Source organism: Plecotus auritus (assembly GCF_963455305.1).
Source record: "Plecotus auritus genome assembly, chromosome: 4".
In the NCBI taxonomy this organism is placed as follows: Eukaryota; Metazoa; Chordata; class Mammalia; order Chiroptera; family Vespertilionidae; genus Plecotus; species Plecotus auritus.
The window spans coordinates 66,089,284-66,107,900 of NC_137775.1; the positions used below are offsets into that span (position 1 = coordinate 66,089,284).

At 37.6% G+C, this 18,617-nt stretch overlaps 1 protein-coding gene across 7 annotated transcripts in view; it reads right to left on the minus strand.

Moving 5' to 3' along the window:
* The window catches only part of MYO6 (myosin VI), a 158,580-nt gene that overhangs the window by 36,329 nt on the left and 103,634 nt on the right, over nucleotides 1-18,617 (minus strand). For 5 of the 7 annotated variants that reach the window (XM_080663672.1, XM_080663671.1, XM_080663670.1 and 2 more), the window contains exons 12-20: nucleotides 17,895-18,039; nucleotides 15,022-15,179; nucleotides 12,970-13,061; nucleotides 10,846-10,918; nucleotides 7,781-7,908; nucleotides 6,231-6,326; nucleotides 5,757-5,930; nucleotides 1,880-1,918; nucleotides 403-496 (exon numbers count right to left, since the gene is read on the minus strand). In XM_080663672.1, coding sequence (XP_080519798.1) covers nucleotides 403-496; nucleotides 1,880-1,918; nucleotides 5,757-5,930; nucleotides 6,231-6,326; nucleotides 7,781-7,908; nucleotides 10,846-10,918; nucleotides 12,970-13,061; nucleotides 15,022-15,179; nucleotides 17,895-18,039 — 999 coding nt within the window. Of the gene's footprint in view, nucleotides 1-402; nucleotides 497-1,879; nucleotides 1,919-2,956; nucleotides 3,024-5,309; nucleotides 5,406-5,756; nucleotides 5,931-6,230; nucleotides 6,327-7,780; nucleotides 7,909-10,845; nucleotides 10,919-12,969; nucleotides 13,062-15,021; nucleotides 15,180-17,894; nucleotides 18,040-18,617 lie in introns of those variants that run through there. The other 2 variants (XR_013960339.1, XM_080663673.1) reach the window with 2 other exon arrangements.

Sequence of the window (18,617 nt, forward strand, 5' to 3'; positions counted from 1 at the left end):
AGGACAATATGTTTTCGGGTTTTTTTTGCAAGTGGTGGCGTGGGAAGCAGACACCAAACCCTACCTCCTGACCCAGTTGGGGGGGAATGAGAAATGAACTGCTGGGCTGAGAAGTCCACAGGAAAGAGCCCACTTAAGGGAGAGCTACAGATGTGTAAAGTTTTCCTAAATTTTACTTTAATGCTGTTAAATAATTTTTTTCACAATAAACTATACCCCAGTATTACTCAAATAATTGCCAGCATGCTTTTCTTATAATTAAAGGAAGTATAAGATAAAAATCTTACTACACTAAAAAATCAAGATAATAGTGAAATATTTGAAAGCACTGGACATATTAAATTGTATTTGAGCTTAGACTCCTGACACACACTGATACAGATTATAAAAATATGGAAATACCTGAACACTGAAGTTGAGACAAAATTTGAGCACCTTCAAAGTCATGGCTTGTCATCTTTAAATTAGGTTTTATACAACGAATAAAGCTCGCTCCCTGGAAGAATAAAGGTACTTTTTAAGACAATACATATAGCATTCTCATTTTTCTATTTCTATGAATACCAGTAACTTTCAGTGCATATTATCATCAATATATGAACCCCTCTTAAAATAATCACTAAGATATATATGTTAAATCACCATGTTTTACTCTTGAAACAAATACAATATTATATGCCAACTATACTTTAACAAAAATAAATAAATATTTGGATAAAGAAGATGTGGTACATATATACAATGGAATACTACTCAGACATAAGAAAAGATGAAATACTGGCATTTGCCCGGCCAATGTGACTCAGTGGTTGAGTGTCGACCTATGAATCAGGAGGTCATGGTTAGATTTTAGGTCAGGGCACATGCCTGGGTTAAGAGCTCAATCCCCAGTAGGGGGCATGCAAGAGGCAACCAATCAATGATTCTATCTCTCCCTCTCCTTTCCTCTCTTAAATGAATTTTTAATTTTTTAAAGAAATACTGGCATTTGCAACACCATGGATGGACCTTGGGAATATTACATTAAGCAAAATAAGTCAGAAAAAGCAAAGGGCCATACACATGATTTCATTAATATGTGTGATATAAAACTGAAACTCATAGATACAGACAACAGTATGGTGGTTACCAGAGGGAAGGGAAGTGGGGCAGTGTAGTAAAGGGTAAAGGAGGCTAAATATATGATGATGGAAGATGATCTGACTCTGGGTGGTGAGCACACAATGAAATATATAGATCATGTATCAAAGAAATGTACACTTGAAACCTATTATGATCTTATTAACTAATGTCACCCCAATAAATTTAATTAAAAACATTTTTAATTTTTAAAAAATAAGAATAAATATATTTTTTTATTTTTAAAAATAAAAAATAATCAGTAAGGAACTGAAAACTTAGCATACTTTTATAACTTAAATCTTAAAATAAATTTCTGTATTATGTGCTAATAATATGAGAAAAATATTACATTTTTATTTGAGTGCCAAAAATTGTGTTGCTGTAAAAAAAAAAGTCTTTCATTGTAAAATGTTTTAACATATTTAAACAATACATTATCTTTAATCATAAAAAATGCATTTTCCTTCTCCATAATAATTAATTATTTTCACTTTCCTTAAACCACAGGACAGGACAATCTTAATAACATCCAGATAATTCTATATATTTATATAATAATTTGACTTCACATATATATTTAACCGTTATTCAGAGCAAACTTAACCAAAATGAAAACCATTTTAAAAACCATTCTTTTTAATGGGGGAATTGGTTTAAAATACATTTCTAATTATTCCAGATTTACTTTGTTTATTTGAGTAAATTTTAATAATAGTTTAAGAGAACCATTAAAACCTGTTTTTTTAAGTATACTCACAGTACTTCGAAGTTTATCCAGAAGCAAATTTAACTGTGTCTGTAAAAGAAAGAAAATCACTTTTTTTCCCAAAAAGCAAAAACACACAATATCACATGTTAATATTAGCTCTTTGATAGTGGAATGAAATAACATGCAATAACATGGATGTATAACACATTATGATTTAACAACTTCTGGTAGACAAGCTCTTTGACAGCAATATGCAAAGTATATGGCTAATAGAATGCCAAGGACAGTAACTTATTTTAATTATACAGAACTTGTATAATTAGGAGACTGAACATTAGCAATACTAAAAATCATACATGTGCACATGCAGGTGGGATGAACAAGGAAAGTGTACAGGCCACGAAAAAAGTGAATGAAAATGCTGGGCATGCATTCAGTTAGAGATCAGCAGAGCAGTATTAAGTATGTGGCAAGCTGGTGTAGTTTGTGTCACACTCCATTAAGAATGAAGGCATGTTTAAAATATACACTCATGGCATATGTTTAGACTGTTTTATATAGCGCTTATAAATGAAAACTATCCTGCCTAGCTGTAGAAACCCTCCTTACTATTTTAAAACATTTCACATCTCAATTATTTTTAAAGGCTTAGATAGCTTTCTCCAAAACAAACTGACAATGAACACTACAAGTTACTATGCTTTCCTGTTTTTAATAATATTAAGTGTCACACAAAAACTTACTCTCATTCAGTACTAATTTAATTTGTATATTTGCTTTACTTCTCTGCAAAGTAAATCATTTATATAAAATTCTAATATCAATTTTATACTAAGATGTTTATTATACTGCTCATGAAAGATAAATTAAGATGATATTTCTTAAATTAACATACTGGTTCAATGACAGCTATATTTAATCATAATAGTAGTAAGTATACTTTACTGAATGCTTTCTATGAGTCAAGCATTTCTCAAAGCTTTTCATGGGCATTATCATGTTTAATCCACACAATTCTAATTAAGAATATTGCAGTAAGCCTCACTTTATAGGTGAAAACATTAGCTAGTCATGGCAAAGCCAAGATTCCAACGTGGGGCCTAACACCAAAGTTCATTCTCTTACCAGAAACATTACAGTATACTTCAGACAGCATAGGATTAAGATATAATCAATCTGGACCATCACACAACTGAAAGGCAAGTATAAGAGCCACTAATTTGGAAAGAAAACAACTATCACAAAGTCCATTTTTCTTAATCCATAGACTAAGCACAATATTCTCCAAAAAAATAGAGATAGAGTAAATCAGAAAAGTAGAAACAGCAAAAATTAACTAACAGCATTGAGAAAAGGGGGGCGGAAATGTCAAATATCAAAGAACAGCAGTCAGGGACCATAGGCATAATGTACATAATGGTAAAACATTATTTTTCCATCAAAAAGGATTACTTTTACTAAAACAATAACAGTAAAAGTTATGTTTCAATAACCTAAAAATGTTGCTTTTCAATGGAAAACTTTTGCTTCTCAGTGATGTTGGATAACTAAAATATTATAGTAAATGCTAGCACCTGTTTTTTTTTTATTGCCTCACATACCTTGAATTTAATTTAATGAGCTATTCTATTAAATTTAAAATTAAGAATTACTATTAATATTCATTTTAAAGTAGCTCATAAAAACATTTTACATTTTATTATTAACTAGAGGCCCAGTGCACGAAATTCGTGCACGGGGGTGGGGGGGTGGAGAGGGGTGTCCCTCAGTCCAGCCTGCACCCTCTCTAATCTGGGACCCCTCGAGGGATGTCCAACCACCCTTTTAGGCCCGATCCCAGTGGGATCGGGCCTAAAAGGGTGGTTGGACATCCTTCTCACAATCCAGGACCTGCTGGCTCACAACTGCCCTCCCCTGCAGGCATGGTCCCCCCCAACTGCCCTTCTCTGCTGGCCTGGTCCCCCCCAACTGCCCTCCCCTGCAGGCCTGGTCCCCCCCAACTGCCCTCCCCTGCAGGCCTGGTCCTCCCCAACTGCCCTCCCCCGCAGGCCTGGGTCCCCCCCAACTGTCCTCCACTGCAGGCCTGGTCCCCCTGCAACTGCCTACCACTGCAGGCCTGGTTTCCCCCAACTTCTCTTCCCTGCAGGCCTGGTCCCCCCCAACTGCCCTCCCCTGCAGGCCTGCCCCCCCCCCAACTGCCCTCCCCTGCAGTCCTGGTTCCCCCCCCAAGTGCCCTCCTTTGCTGGCCTGGTCTCCCCCAACTGCCCTCCTCTGCTGGCCTGGTCACCCCTAACTTTACACAACTGCCCTTCCCTGCAGGCCATCTTGTGGCGGCCATCTTGTGTCCACATGGGGGCAGCCATCTTGTGTCTTGGTGTGACGGTCAATTTGCATATTACTCTTTTATTAGATAGGATGATCTTACTCAGTTATGGCTTTCAGCAGTTTAATGCACAAAATACATCTTATTGCAAAAAGCAATTTTAAGGCACTTCAAGTCTCAACATAAAAGAATACTTTAAAGAATTTTAAGAATGTTTTTGTTTATTTATATTGTATAAAATTTCAGGTATGGTCTCACCAGCAACACTAGTATATTCCATTATAGTAGGAAAATCCTTAATGAATGATATCCATTTCACTAAATTAATGTTGTGACATATCTTTTCAGCAATTTCAGAATATCCAAATAAGAGAAAAAATATTGCTCGAGAAAATTAGAAACTCATAATCAATAAATAGAGATTATAACAAAATTAAAAACTTTTTATTCAGTTACCTGAAAATGTATTATAAGCTTTCTCCTAAATTTATGATTTGGCTTTACAAATATATATAGCTTTATAAACATGACTTTATCGAGTTAGTTATTTAGAGCCCATTTCAATCCATAAGGGATTTCAGGAGGCCTTTCACTGTTAGTACCATAGTATTCTGATACTTAAATATTATTTCTAATCACATCATTTTTAATATTTAAAGTACACACAATGAAAAGCATATGTAGAGTTTTCTTGCAAACATAACAACAATGCGTTATGGAAATTTATGAGAGAAATTAATTCTATTTCTTTGTTCTATGTGTTATAATCTTTTAGTCATTACACTTTTAAATTATCTTATTCTATACTAAATATTCAACAATTAGAACCAATTAGTATAGTGTTCCATTTCTAAGACACATCATTTGATAATTCCTTGTCATACCCCAAAGAATAAATTCCTGGTCCAAAATTAATAAAACACATGAAATGGTCTTCAATGTTAAGCAATTTGAAGGGTTTGCCACTCAGAGCACTCATCTTTTACAGATTTTTTAAAACTTTAGTCAAATTTTAGCATAATATGCACAGCCACAATGCACTGAGAAAGAAAACACACTAAAAATGCATTATAAATATAATCAGTAACTTGAGACAGCCTCTTTTTCACATGGCAGCCACTCTACAAATAAGAGTCCATGAAGGTGATCATTTACCTGAAGCCCCTGGCTGTGCCTGCTTTTCCTCTCAACTCAACTAGTGTTCTCTAGCCATCCCGAGCTGGACTGACTACTCCAGCTAAAACACAACTGCTGAATGAGGAAGGAAACAGAAAACACATGGGAAAGAGAAGGTTTGAAGGTCAACCAGACAGTAAGCAGAAGCAGAACATTAGGAGAAGCAATCGGTATGTTAAGCACCGAGAGAGAAGACACTCATAAAATTACAAGAATTTCTGTATGTTCAATCACTACACTTATTTGGGTGTGTTTTATTATTTTTTTTTTTTCATACAGATCCTATCAACAACGCAGTATCTGCTCTGAACTTCACTCATGGGATTTTTGACAGTGCCTACATTATCCAGTGTGAAGTATAAAGCTATATATTTTATTTTAAATGCAGTAAAAAAATTTTTCAAGTAATATATTTAACACACATACCTTAAACTTGTTTCCCACACTGATGAAGCCAAGTTTTCCTGCTTTTTGTTTAGTGTCTTTGTTGTTATTTGTGGATGTTTCAAATAATTCCCGTATAAACTTATCTCTGGATTCACATATTAAGGATTCAAGAGACATATGCAAAGCATCGTTATTTTTTTCCACAAACTGGGTCTGAAAACAAAGCATACAGAAATAAATGACTCAATCCATTGTGATGATATCCCTTTACACAGCACTGCCCAAGAGAACGTTTGAGGATGACAGAAAGGTTCTGTATCTGCATTGTAAATACAGTCACCACTGGCCAATGTGCACACTTGAACACATCAAGTGGAGCCAATATACAGAGGAAATAAATTTTATTTTTAAATTTAATTTAAATTCAAATAGCCAGATGTGGCCACAGGTTACCATGCTGTATAGTGCAGCTGCAACATCAAGACGTTGTCTCCTGGTAAAAGTCATACTTACTGTTTCGTAGCACACTGCCCCTGCGAAATGCCTGATGACGAAGCCTTCATCATCTCTGATGTTCCTATGAATTGCCAGCTTAGATTTTCTGGGAATCTAAAAAACAATACATACATCAGTTATTAAATTAGCAAAACTATATTACATAATTCTCTTTAGAGAACCTGTGGGATGTGAAATACTTAGTTATAAAAGAAAGTTTCACATTAAACACAATTATACTGCTTTTTGTAATATCTAGTAAACCTTAAAGTACCAGTGAAATCTAGCAAATATTAGTTTATAATCTCTAAGGAAAAAAAAAAAAAGTATGACCAAAAAAACCAAACCACACTATTTAGGAGCATATGCAAAACATAGTGGGAATTTTGTAAGGTGCCTGCCTGTCAAAAGCAGTGGTTCTTGACCTTGGCTGCTGACTTAGCATCCCCCAGAGAACGTCTCATCCTCCCAAAGCCCATAGCATTTACATCAGGTGATTCCGAGGCACAGCCAGGATGAGAAGCAATGTGCTAAAGAAACACCTGAAATCAGCACAGGGACTCTCCCACAGTTTTAAACCAAACATCCTAGCATGTTTACACAATCAGCCTGAATCTATCTGAAGGAAACAAAATCATTTGTACTATCTACATATATAAAAGCCTAAGCGACCATTATGACCTAACAACTGGAACGACCAGTCGACCAGTCGCTATGACACGCACTGACCATCAGGGGGCAGACGCTCAACACAGGAGCTGTCCCCTGGTGGTCAGTGCACTCCCACAGCCAACCTTCCACGGACAGCCAGTGGCCGTTCCTTCCGCACCCGGCCCGGCGACCATTGCCTCCTCTCCCGACCCTACCTGGGGCCTTCAGGCCCCCAGCTGGGACGGGGAACTGGGGGTGGGTGGTGGCAGACGCAACCCCTTTTCCAGAGGGGCCAAGGGCCGGCTCCCTCCTCGGGGAAGGCAGCCAACCTCTCACACCCCATCCCTTCCCTAGGCCAGCAGGCCTCAATCAGCCCGCCGCCTACCTGCCACAGTGGCAGCGAGGGAATGAGGGGGGGAGGCAGGGAACCGTGCAGTGGTGGGATGCTGGCGTCTGGCGTCCGGCATCCGTTCCTTCCACACCCGGCCCAGCAACCATCACCTCCTCTCCCAACTCCACCAGGGCCTTCAGGGCCCTGGGCTGCGACGGGGAACCAGGGGTAGGTGGTGGATGCAGCCCCTTTCCCAGGGGGCCAAGGGCTGGCTCCCTCCTTGGGGCCGGTGGCCAACCTCCCGCTCCCTGTCCCTCCCCCTGGCCAGCCCTCATTGCCTGCCAGGCCGAGGGACCCACCCATGCATGAATTCGTGCACCGGGCCTCTAGTCTAATTATAATATCTCATATTGGTATCATATCTAAAAGCTTCCAAAATACTTCACATAAAAGATTATACCTGGCTCTAAAAATAACCTAAGGTTAAGCCCTATATAATGTATGATTCTAATTGTCTAATATCTAGTTTATCTTTCTAAAGGCTTCTATCCCCATCAGAGTCTAAATTCTGAAATGGCAAACTCACAGTGAGTCGGAAATGATCCTTGTGCTTCTGGTGGACTGCGGATGTAAAGTGTTGATCACTGGGCTGGGGAAGGCGATTTTCTTCATCCAAAATGTCCAATATTCCCACTAATTTTGCTTCAACTAAATCTATTTCAAAAAAGTAAAATATGATAAGGTAAAAAATAATATTTTAAAGATATGAGCAATTTACTAATCACAAACTACAAAGATTCAATAAGTATAATCTCAAAAATTATAGAGAGCAGGTATATTTTATTTCAAATCTTTCAATTTATTAGAAAGTAACAGTATATATTTAATATGTTTTAGAAAAACAACTCCTTAAAGCAAGTGACTAATGTAATCACCACTCCATTAGTGAGGACAAGAGGCTAAAGAGCCAGAAATTCCTCCTCTTCCAGATGACATCCACATTCAAAAGGAAATAGAAACTACAGAAGCTTTTGGTGCTTAGCTTTTTGAAACTACTAATATACATTTATTCAGAGGGTTTCCAGCAAAACTTCACTAACATCACATTCCTATGCTCTTTTCATTCATGTTGTTTGAAATTCCTGCTTACCCAAAATAACTGTAAAATGTAAGCTGCTTAAATACAGTATATGAGAACTGTGAATGGGGCAGACTCTAAAAGCTATAGGACATATGAAGAGAAATCAAGATTGTAACTGGTCAGAAAATTATGCTTTGGGGGCAATTGGTGGTGGTGAAGGGGGTCATGCTGAAATAAACTATAAATGAGAGAGAGTATTCTGACTGATGTAGAGGATATGAAAGTGACTGAAGCCGAAACCGGTTTGGCTCAGTGGATAGAGCGTCGGCCTGCGGACTGAAAGGTCCCGGGTTCGATTCCGGTCAAGGGCATGTACCTTGGTTGCGGGCACATCCTCGGTGGGAGGTGTGCAGGAGGCAGCTGATCGATGTTTCTCTCTCATCGATGTTTCTAGCTCTCTATCCCTCTCCCTTCCTCTCTGTGAAATATCAATAAAATACATTTAAAAAAAAAAAAAAAAGAAAGTGACTGAAGGGAGGAGTTCCAGTCAAGACATCAAACCACAGAGCCAAAGGCACAGAATTCGGGGAAAGAATATGGTCCACGAAGGGAAAGTGGAGTGGGCCAGGGAGGATGTGAAAGTGCTTTGAAAAGTAATACTACTATAAAGAATTATTATAATAATACTATCTTGTCCGAATCTGGCATTCAAGTTACTGAATCAATTGTCAAAATGGGTTTTCAAAACTGTTACTGGATGGAACCGGGTCCAATTAACTCAGTAGTTGTCAGCCAAAAGACAGCTCCAATTAGATTTTAGGAGAAAGAGTGCATTTTATTGCAAGCCAGCAGGCAAGAGCACACCTGGGGGGGCAAGGGGTGTCACTTCCCAGAGTGGCACATCCCGAACAAAGGATCAGATTTGGCCTTATGCGGGGAAAACACCAAGGTGAGCTTCATCATCGCACGTACAGGTGGGGACACGCCTGTGCACGCCCAGTTAGAAAAGAGATCTATACATGCATCCCATGTTTAAAAAATGGCAGGAAAAGCTGTGCCCCTGGGAGGAGATGTTAGTATTACAACATGAGGATATAATAAGAACGTTTCATGAAGAAGTCAGTACAGAGTCTTCCTGGTGGCTTCAGCCAGGCCCAGGCAGCTGGAGCCGGATTAGCACCCTGGCTCTGCAAATCATTCCGGCTGATCTCTACACAGCAGGTCTGGCAATCGTCAATGTCGGGGATGGTGCAGGTGTGGAAGGAAGTTTACCTAATTGAGTCTCAGCCCTTCTGCTAAACTTAGCAAATCAAAGGATATGGTTACACAAACCTTATAGCATCCAGGGTGATCTAAGTAGGTTTATAGGTTAATCTACACGAAGTTATAAACTCTAAATATATATTATATATTATATATTATATATTATATATTATATATTATGTATTATATATTATATATTATATATTATATATTATATATTATATATTATATATTATATATTATATATTATGTTACAAACAAGGCTTACCAACAGCTCATTTTGGAGATGGGGGGAGAGAAAAGGAAGACTGAGCACTAGCTAGATAGTGACAAAGAAGTGAACACAGACAGGAAAAACAGAGACCTGCACAGTATTATCTGGGACACATGGAACTCGTGAAGCCCACTTGCAACCAGCCAGAGGGTGCTGCCAATGTGCAGAAAATAGAAACAGTATCTGCAGAACAGCAGAGCCAAACCCTGTCAAACCCCACCTGGAGCCTGGCTAAGCTATCAACATCCTGTGTGAGGTAACAAATCCCTTTACTGCTTAAGCAATTATTCACGTTAGTTGTTGGAGAAAGAAAATATTCCACCTGAAACTAATATAATATTGAATGTCAACTATAATTGAAAAACAGAATGTAAAATATCATCACAGTAAATAAAATAAATTTTAGGAAAACTTTCAACATATCTGAATTTGATGCCTTGGTAGGAAAAATAACTTCCTAGCAATCTTATATAATAAAAGCCTAATATGCTAAGTGTCTGGTTGTCTGGGCATCTGTTCAACCAATCAAAGTCTAATATGCTAATGATATGCTAAGGCCGCTCAACCGCTCGCTATGACGTGGACTGACCACCAGGGGGCAGATACTCTGACTGGTATGTTAGCTTGCTATTGGGATCCGGCCGATCGGAACTGAGTGAGACAGGCTGGACACACCCTGGAGCCCTCCCGCGGTCCCTCCCTGGCTGGCCAACCTCCCGCATCCCTCCCCAACCCCGATCATGCACCGGTGGGGTCCCTCGGCCTGGCCTGTGCCCTCTCACAATCCAGGACCCCTTAGGGGATGTCGGAGAGCTGGTTTCAGCCCGATCCCACAGGCCAGGCTGAGGGACCCCACTGGTGCACAAATTCGTGCACTGGGCCTCTAGTACTAAAATAAAACCTCTCTCAAATACCAGTTTCAATAAGTTCTCATAACTAGTAGTATTGATCACACAGCACAGAAAAATCACCAGTAAAACCCTTCACTATACCTTCCCAGATTTCCCAAAAGTGGAGTGAAAAAAATACATACCTATACAGTCCTGATTATCCACATAATGCACTTCATTAACACCCAAACCTTCTTTTTGATAGAGTTCTTGTTCCTAAAATGAAATAATCATAATCATGGATATGGAAATACCATGTGATATAAACTGGATTCATTGTTTTGTGCCATTTATGATCATATTTATTTGATTAGTCAGAGTACAAAGGTTCACACAACTACTTCAGGGGCTGGGGAGTATATAAAACATCAGGGAAGCAAAATCCTTGCCCCTAAAGCAAAGTGAAATAAAAAATTCACCCTGGCTGGTATTTCCAAGTGGGTAGAGCATCATTCTCTCTCCGCTCTTGCACCAAAGTGTCATGGATATGATTCCCAGGCAAGGGTATGCATGAGTACATGTGGGTGGCAACTAATTGATGTGTTTCTCTCTCATCAATGTTTCTCTCTCTCTCCCCCCTCCCGTCCACTCTCTCTAAAAAAAAAACCACAAAAAAACAAACAAAAAAAACAACAATGGAAAAATATCCTCAGGTGAGGATTAACAACAACAAAAAATCTTAAATTGCCAGGAAAACATAGGATTTACATATGTGCAAATGTTCCCTCCTGCAGATAAGCACACTGTTCTGGAAATATGGAGAGCAGCTATACACAAATACAGAGCTCTGTGTATGAGTATTCAAAGCCAAGGAAAGACCACAGCTTTGTTACATTTTTAGCCATTTTAAAGTCAATCTGTCAGTAGAATAAACCAGGGGCCAGCACATTTTTTTCTGTAAAGGGACAGATAGTAAATATATTCAGTTGAGAGCCAAATTGTCTCTGTCACAACCACTCACTCAGTATGCCACTGTAGTATGTAAGCACCCATACATAACAGTAAATGAAGAAGTAGGAAAGGAATAATTAGGATATGTTGAGTGAGAAGCATACAGATAAGACTTTGCATAGTAACGGAAGAACATAAAACATGTTCAGAGAAACTATCTTAACTGGTAAGTACTTGTTTTATTTGTTTATTTATGTCCGAATAGGTTTAACTATGGTATACAAGTAAAGGTATAAAAGCTGGGATGTGCTGGGAAACCCATAAAGACAAAAACATAATGAAAATGTGGAAAAGAGTGAAATGGAGTAGAAAATAAAATATTTCACACTTCCAGCGGAGAACATAACTTAGAAACCAGCAGTGATAATATGAGAGAACACGGTGCTGGGGGCAGCAGCTGGGAAGGCAGGCTCAACCTGCAGAGGTCACTGCTCTGGGAATTCACTTCTTCATCTGTAAAAGAAGGAGCTGGCCTTGATTACTTCTGAGTTGTCTCTAACTCCACTACCTCTATTCAGTAAAACATACCTCAAATAGCTCAAAGGAGGGCAAGTCCAGGGTATTAGTAGGAAAATAATGGAGAATTCAAATACAAGGGAGGAAATGATGCATCTTATCACAAATCAACTGACCCAAAGATCCCTTTACTCGCTCTGTACTCTACACCATTATAAAGTAACGTTCCTACACTCGAGATTGTGTCAGCTATGCCCACAGCGGGTTACTACAAGGAAGTTCCTTACGGGACCAGAGATGATGTCAGGCCAAAGGCACACTGTTCACAGGTGACTAGCAGTACACAAGGTAGCATGGCAAGGAAAGCACTGCGCTGGGGCACTCCAGACCAATGGCCCCATTGACTCTCCTGACTTGGCGGCTTTCCTGCCACACAGAGAGAGGGCGGGATGGTAGCAGAAAGGGCAGAAGCAGGTGACACAGAGGAAGGGTGGGAGATGCCATGGCCAGGGACAAGAGTATAAAATTGGTTGGCAGTGGCAGCAGTAAAGGCAACAGAAACAGAAAAAGAAACAAGCAGAATTTTAAGTCTAATAAAAGTCACTAGTAAGAAGCAATAGATGTCCACTTATGAAGAGGTGCCTATGAGGTTTTTATTGGGTCCCTAAGCTTCAACTTACCAACAACACTTCTGATGTGCCTGAGCAACGCTAAGCCACTGGGGCCTATGCTGGGCAGCCCTGATTCCCTGCCACCTTACATTATACCCCATCAAGCAGGATAACTTCAGCATGTCTCTATTCCTTGAATCTTAAGCCAGCTTATTGCAGTTGGTAAATTTAGACTGTAATGGTAGTTACCTCCTTCAGAATCCTTTCGTTGAAAAACTGTTGAAGTTTTTCATTACAATAGTTGATGCAAAATTGTTCATAACTGTTATGTTCAAAGTACTCTGAAAACACAAAACCAGAATCAAGAGTCATCATCAGATCAACCTCATATTAATAAATTTATCTTAAGATAAAATTTAATTTTATCAATGCTTAATTTAAGATTAGGTTAAAAAATACATAAAACATTTCTATACTCTGCAAATGCTCTTGTTTCAAGACTTAAATTTTATTAGTCCTTAAAATTAAGTATTAAAAATACCCTGCTTAAGAAAATTATGTTTGTCAGATGAGATGTCATAGCAAAAGATATAAAACATAACTTTTAACATAATTTAAGAATAGGTGTTAAAGTAATCTAAATTAAAGAAAATGACTTAAAATGCAAGTGTTTCAGATTTTTTTTTCTGTGTAATCTGTAAAACTACAGTTATAAAAAAGTTATGGATACTAACTCATTTTTAAAATTAAGGGATTATATTACATTATCTCTAAGATCCCTACAGCTCTAAAATGCTATGATTCTGTATATTGTCTGTGCTACACTAAAACTGGTAAGAGACCGGAAAACAAATGTCTGAAGACTGTGAAATCTTAAGTCAGTGATAAGTATTTCTCTACCCTTGAACAAAAGGTAATGACTTATTATACATTTTTAAATAAGTATCACATTATAACAAAATCCTGCCCTTCTCAAAATGTAAACATTCAGACCTTCCCTTGGCAAAGGTAAGCAAACTCGAAGGAGAAAACAGCACTCACACTCAGTCAGAAGGAACGCCCACCCTGATAAAGCCATATAAAAACAGTCATATTTACTCTGAGATTTTTACAACACAGTCATTCAGGACAAAGTAGCATTTAGACATTGGTGACTCATTCCATTGTTGGATGCACAGCTCTGCGATTGTTCTCAAATATTTATCTTGATATAGTATTCATTTAGTGGCAACTAATTGGAAGTAGCTATCTGTTGACAATTAACACTAATGATGAATTTTTACACATAGTAATAAGTTCAGTCTATATGCTAGGTCAGCCTGTACCCAGATCTACACTGCCGTCAACAGTTTTAATGACTTAATTCTCTTAATAGTAGCATTCAAGACTTTACCTTCACTCAGTTGCATTCATGTAAGAATACAGAGCTATCTATCTCCTAACTATAGCAGGTCCTCGAATAACGTTATTTTGTTATAACTCTGATGAAAAAAATTAATTTCAAGCCTGGGCTAATATCTGTATGGAGTCTGCCCATTTAACCCATGTCCGTGTGGGTTTTTCTGGGTACTTTGGTTTCCTCCTACATCCCAAAGCTGGGCACCTGAGGGTACCTGGCCTGTCTAAATTTTCTCAGTCTGAGTGAGCAGAGGCAGGAGGGTTATGAGTGCGCCCAGTGATGCAAGGGTGTCCTGTCCAGGGAGTGTTTCCACCTTGTACCCTGAGCTGCCAAGATAGACTCTGGCCACTCGTGTCCCTGAACTGGACTAAGTGGTTTGGAAAATAATCCTCTTACTTGTTTTTATTCATTTTTCTTAAACATATGCATAGCTCACATTTATTTCCATGTTTACCATTAGAAGTGTTTGGGATCTTTATTTAGAAGTTTGGTAATGTTTTTGTTACCAGAAATATGCTTAGGAACTTAACTCTTATTTATATCAATCAGCCTATGGTAAAACTGGTTTTGTTATACATCTTGTAGCTTCAAGTCAGTTTCCAAAAACCTATTGACGACCTTAAATGAGGACTTACTGTATAATAGTTTCAATCAACATGTTTTAATTTTAGCAAAATTTTACCAAAACCCATGAGTCTTTCCCTTTTATTTTTTTTAAGCATCAGCTTCCTTATTTAAATATTATGAAATGAAATGTAGGTGAGGACATACAACTGAAAACTCGTCAAGCAAAAGGTACTATAAGGGAAAAAGTCACTTTTTAAACTTTAAATATGTGTGAAAAAAATGAATGAAAAAAATCAAACAGTTAACTACAAACACATAAATGAAACTATGCTTACCAAAACCAGCAATATCTAGGACTCCAATAAAGTAGGATGATGTTTCAAAAGGGAAACATTGATTTACTCTGTTTACCACATGATCAAAAAGATGGCTATAGACAGTCTTTGCCAAGGCATCACGGGCGTTGTTTGCTTGCTCCACTTTCAGGGGTACCCTATAAAAGAACACTGTATCAGTGAGAATTCTTCGTAGTACTGAATTGTGAAAATAATGCCAGATAACCAAAGATCAAAGTATATCTAAACATATTAGTTTTGAAGAACAAAATAAATAGTTACAAAAGCCCTAGCCAGTTTGTCTTAGTGGATAAAGCATCAGCCAGCGAACTGAAGGGTCCTGAGTTCAGTTCCGGTCAAGGGCACATGCCCGGGTTGCGGGCTCGATCCCCAGTACAGAGAGTGCAAGAGGCAGCCAATCAATGATTCTCTGTTATCACTGATGTTTCTATCTCTCTCTCCCTCTCCCTTCCTCTCTGAAATCAATAAAAAAATCAATTGAAAGATATTTAAAAGAAAAAAACAGTTATAAAAGGTCATTTGTGGATATACACAGACAAACGGGGCTAAGTACAGAGAAGAACTAAAGGAATTATCTACAATTGGAGTTTATAAAAAATCTGTTATTGAGTAAAGGAACTTCAGGCTCAAAATTCTTTTTAACCTTAATTTATACTTCACTGTACATGCTGAACATATAAAAATTATTCAGGCCCTAACCGGTTTGGCTCAGTGGATAGAGTGTCAGCCTGCAGACTGAAAAGTCCCAGGTTCGATTCCGGTTAAGGGCATGTACCTTGGTTGCAGGCACATTCCCAGTAGGAGGTGTGCAGGAGCAGCTGATGGATGTTTCTAACTCTCTATCCCTCTCCCTTCCTCTCTGTAAAAAAATCAATAAAATGTTTTAAAAAAATTATTCAGAGGAATCATTTTTTACTTTCCTTAAATTCAAAATAAATTGTGTTTAATTTGGGATAAGGTTAAAAGTTCAGTAACCTGTTTAACATTGCTTAGGAAAAACTGTTTGCATTTATTTATTTCAGAGAGGAAGGGAGAGAGAGAGAGAAACATCAACGATGGGAGAGAATCATTGATCAGCTGCCTACTGCACACCCCACACTGGGGATTGAGCCCACAACCCAGGCAGGTGCCCTTGACCAGAATCGAACCTGGGACCCTTCAGTCCACAGGCCAATGTCTATCCACTGAGCCAAATCAGCCAGGACAAAAAATCTGAAATGTCCAACTCTACAATTTAATGTAAGTAACTACATGGTATAACAGCATTAGATATTGCAGATACAGACACATAGCCTTGTTCTCAAGAAAATGATAGTCTGATGAAAGAGAGCTGGCCATAAGAGAGAATTTCCAAATGCCACGCTAAATGCTGTCATAAAAGCAAGTGTAGAGACCACGGAGCACCCGAAAAAAAATGTCAAATTTGGAAGTAACCTTAAGACTCATTCAGGTATGAGTGACAACTGAATCCCCTAAACAGTGTCTCTCCAACATATGTTTCCTACAGTGAAACCCTTTTGTAAAGTGAATATTATGTGAACATTCCATATAAAACTTATAAAAAGAACTGCTCCGGAAAAAAAAGGAGAAATGAAGGAAATGACACCTGAGAACCACCTACAAGTGCTTTTACCAGCCTTCCCTTGGGCCTCAGAAATATCTCTAAGGAACCACACAACTCTAAGGCACTACTATACATCCGCCTTGCTGAGGTTTTCTTTAGAGCAAGAATAATTTGGAATTAGGTTAGCAATGAAAAATGCTAAATAAATAAGCACACCTTACTAGTATTTCCAAAAGTGTAATTTTTTGAGTGGCTGAAAGATTTTTTAGTCCTTTTGATTTTAATTGTTGAAAATTTTTCTGAAATATGTCACTAGAACTGCCTGCCTTATGAAGGAATAGAAGATCTGATTATTATCCCACAAATTAAGATCTTACAGTGCTTCAAAATAATTACTGAATATTCATTTTATTTTATAGTATTGAAAACAAAAATACTTAAAACATAGGACATGGAGCCAAAAGCGTACATAGCCCCAAATATAAACTAGAAGTTATAGGTTACTGATTTTAAAAGTCATGACTAGTCTCTTATTTTCCTATCATTTGTAATTTCCTCTAAATGAAAAATCCTAAATGTAAGGGGGAATTCCATTTGCCAAGTGTTTTACTAAAGCAAGTTCTACTTAACAGAAATTTTAAGATATGCCATTTGCAAGGAAAAACACTTTTAAAATAAAATTATCAGCTGCCTTATGAAACTAAATAATAGTGATGATTGCACAACCTTGAAAATATACTAAAAATCATTACATTTCACACTTAAAAAGAGTAAATTATCTCAAAATATATAGTTTTGAAAAAAAATTTTAATGACCTGTCACCTAAAACAAATTTATTAACATAATTAGCTCATATAGGGTGGGGCCAGAGTAGCTTAATAGTTGTTTGTACGAAAAAAAAAAAAAACAATTAGTAACTAATAATGCAAGAATAAGCTCTGTTTTGTGTACTCACAACTGCAAACCTGCTATAGCCCAACCCTGTATTTTCATAGTTGTACAAAAGTAAACCTCTCTCCTACCTTATAAATTCCCAAACTGTGCCATGCCATATATCTGTAAGGAACACCTTTAAGAGCTATGAAAGTCAGGGTTAATTTTTATGATGGATTACTGTGGTGAAATGCACAGAATTTTGATCTATTAAGTATATGTTTTAGAACATTATAATGAAAAGAGTGAATCATAAATAAAGATGAACTTTAAACCCCAGTGTTCTCAAAAAACTTATTTCCTTGACAAACCCCACCGCAAGATTTTTACAGAGCGATGAGTTAAGAAACTTACTTTATAACTGTTCCTTTGGTGCCCCCTGCTGTTGTTAGCATGACTCTTGTAGTTAAACTTACTCGAAGATCATCTTGATCCAAACCCAGTAATTCAGCACAATATTCCAAAGACTGAGTCGATTTATTCTTCAGATTACAACCTCCTAATAAAAATATATTTTAATTTAAAATTAATAAACATTACGTAAACCAGATATTCAAGATCCATTTCTTAGAAGTATACTTCACTTATATAAAACTATGGAATAGACAAGGCTCATTTACTAAAATACTAATGATGAATTACAATCCTTGTTAATATATTAAATCTCTGGAGAAATACAGTACCTTATCATTAAAATTCATATGACTCTAGAAAACTTCAAGGAGTAATTTTAGTGGCAAATGTTGTAAAGCACTTTAGTAAGTCAGTGTGTGTATGTATGTGCATCTATGAGCTCATATTGCTTGGGGACAGAGGAAAAGAATGAAGAGACAACTGCTATAACCTATACACTACATCTACAGACTTCTATTTATGGAGGCTGTTTTAAAAAGTATTACATAGGAAGACAGTATACTATAGTGCTTTAGACTCTGGGTTGATATGGCCCTAAAACTTATCAGCTGTGTGACCCTGAACAAGTTTCTTATTCTCTGTGCTTGGATTTCTCATCCATATAATAAGGATAATAATTGTACTTACCTAATAAAGTTTTATATAAAGAGATTAATACTAGTA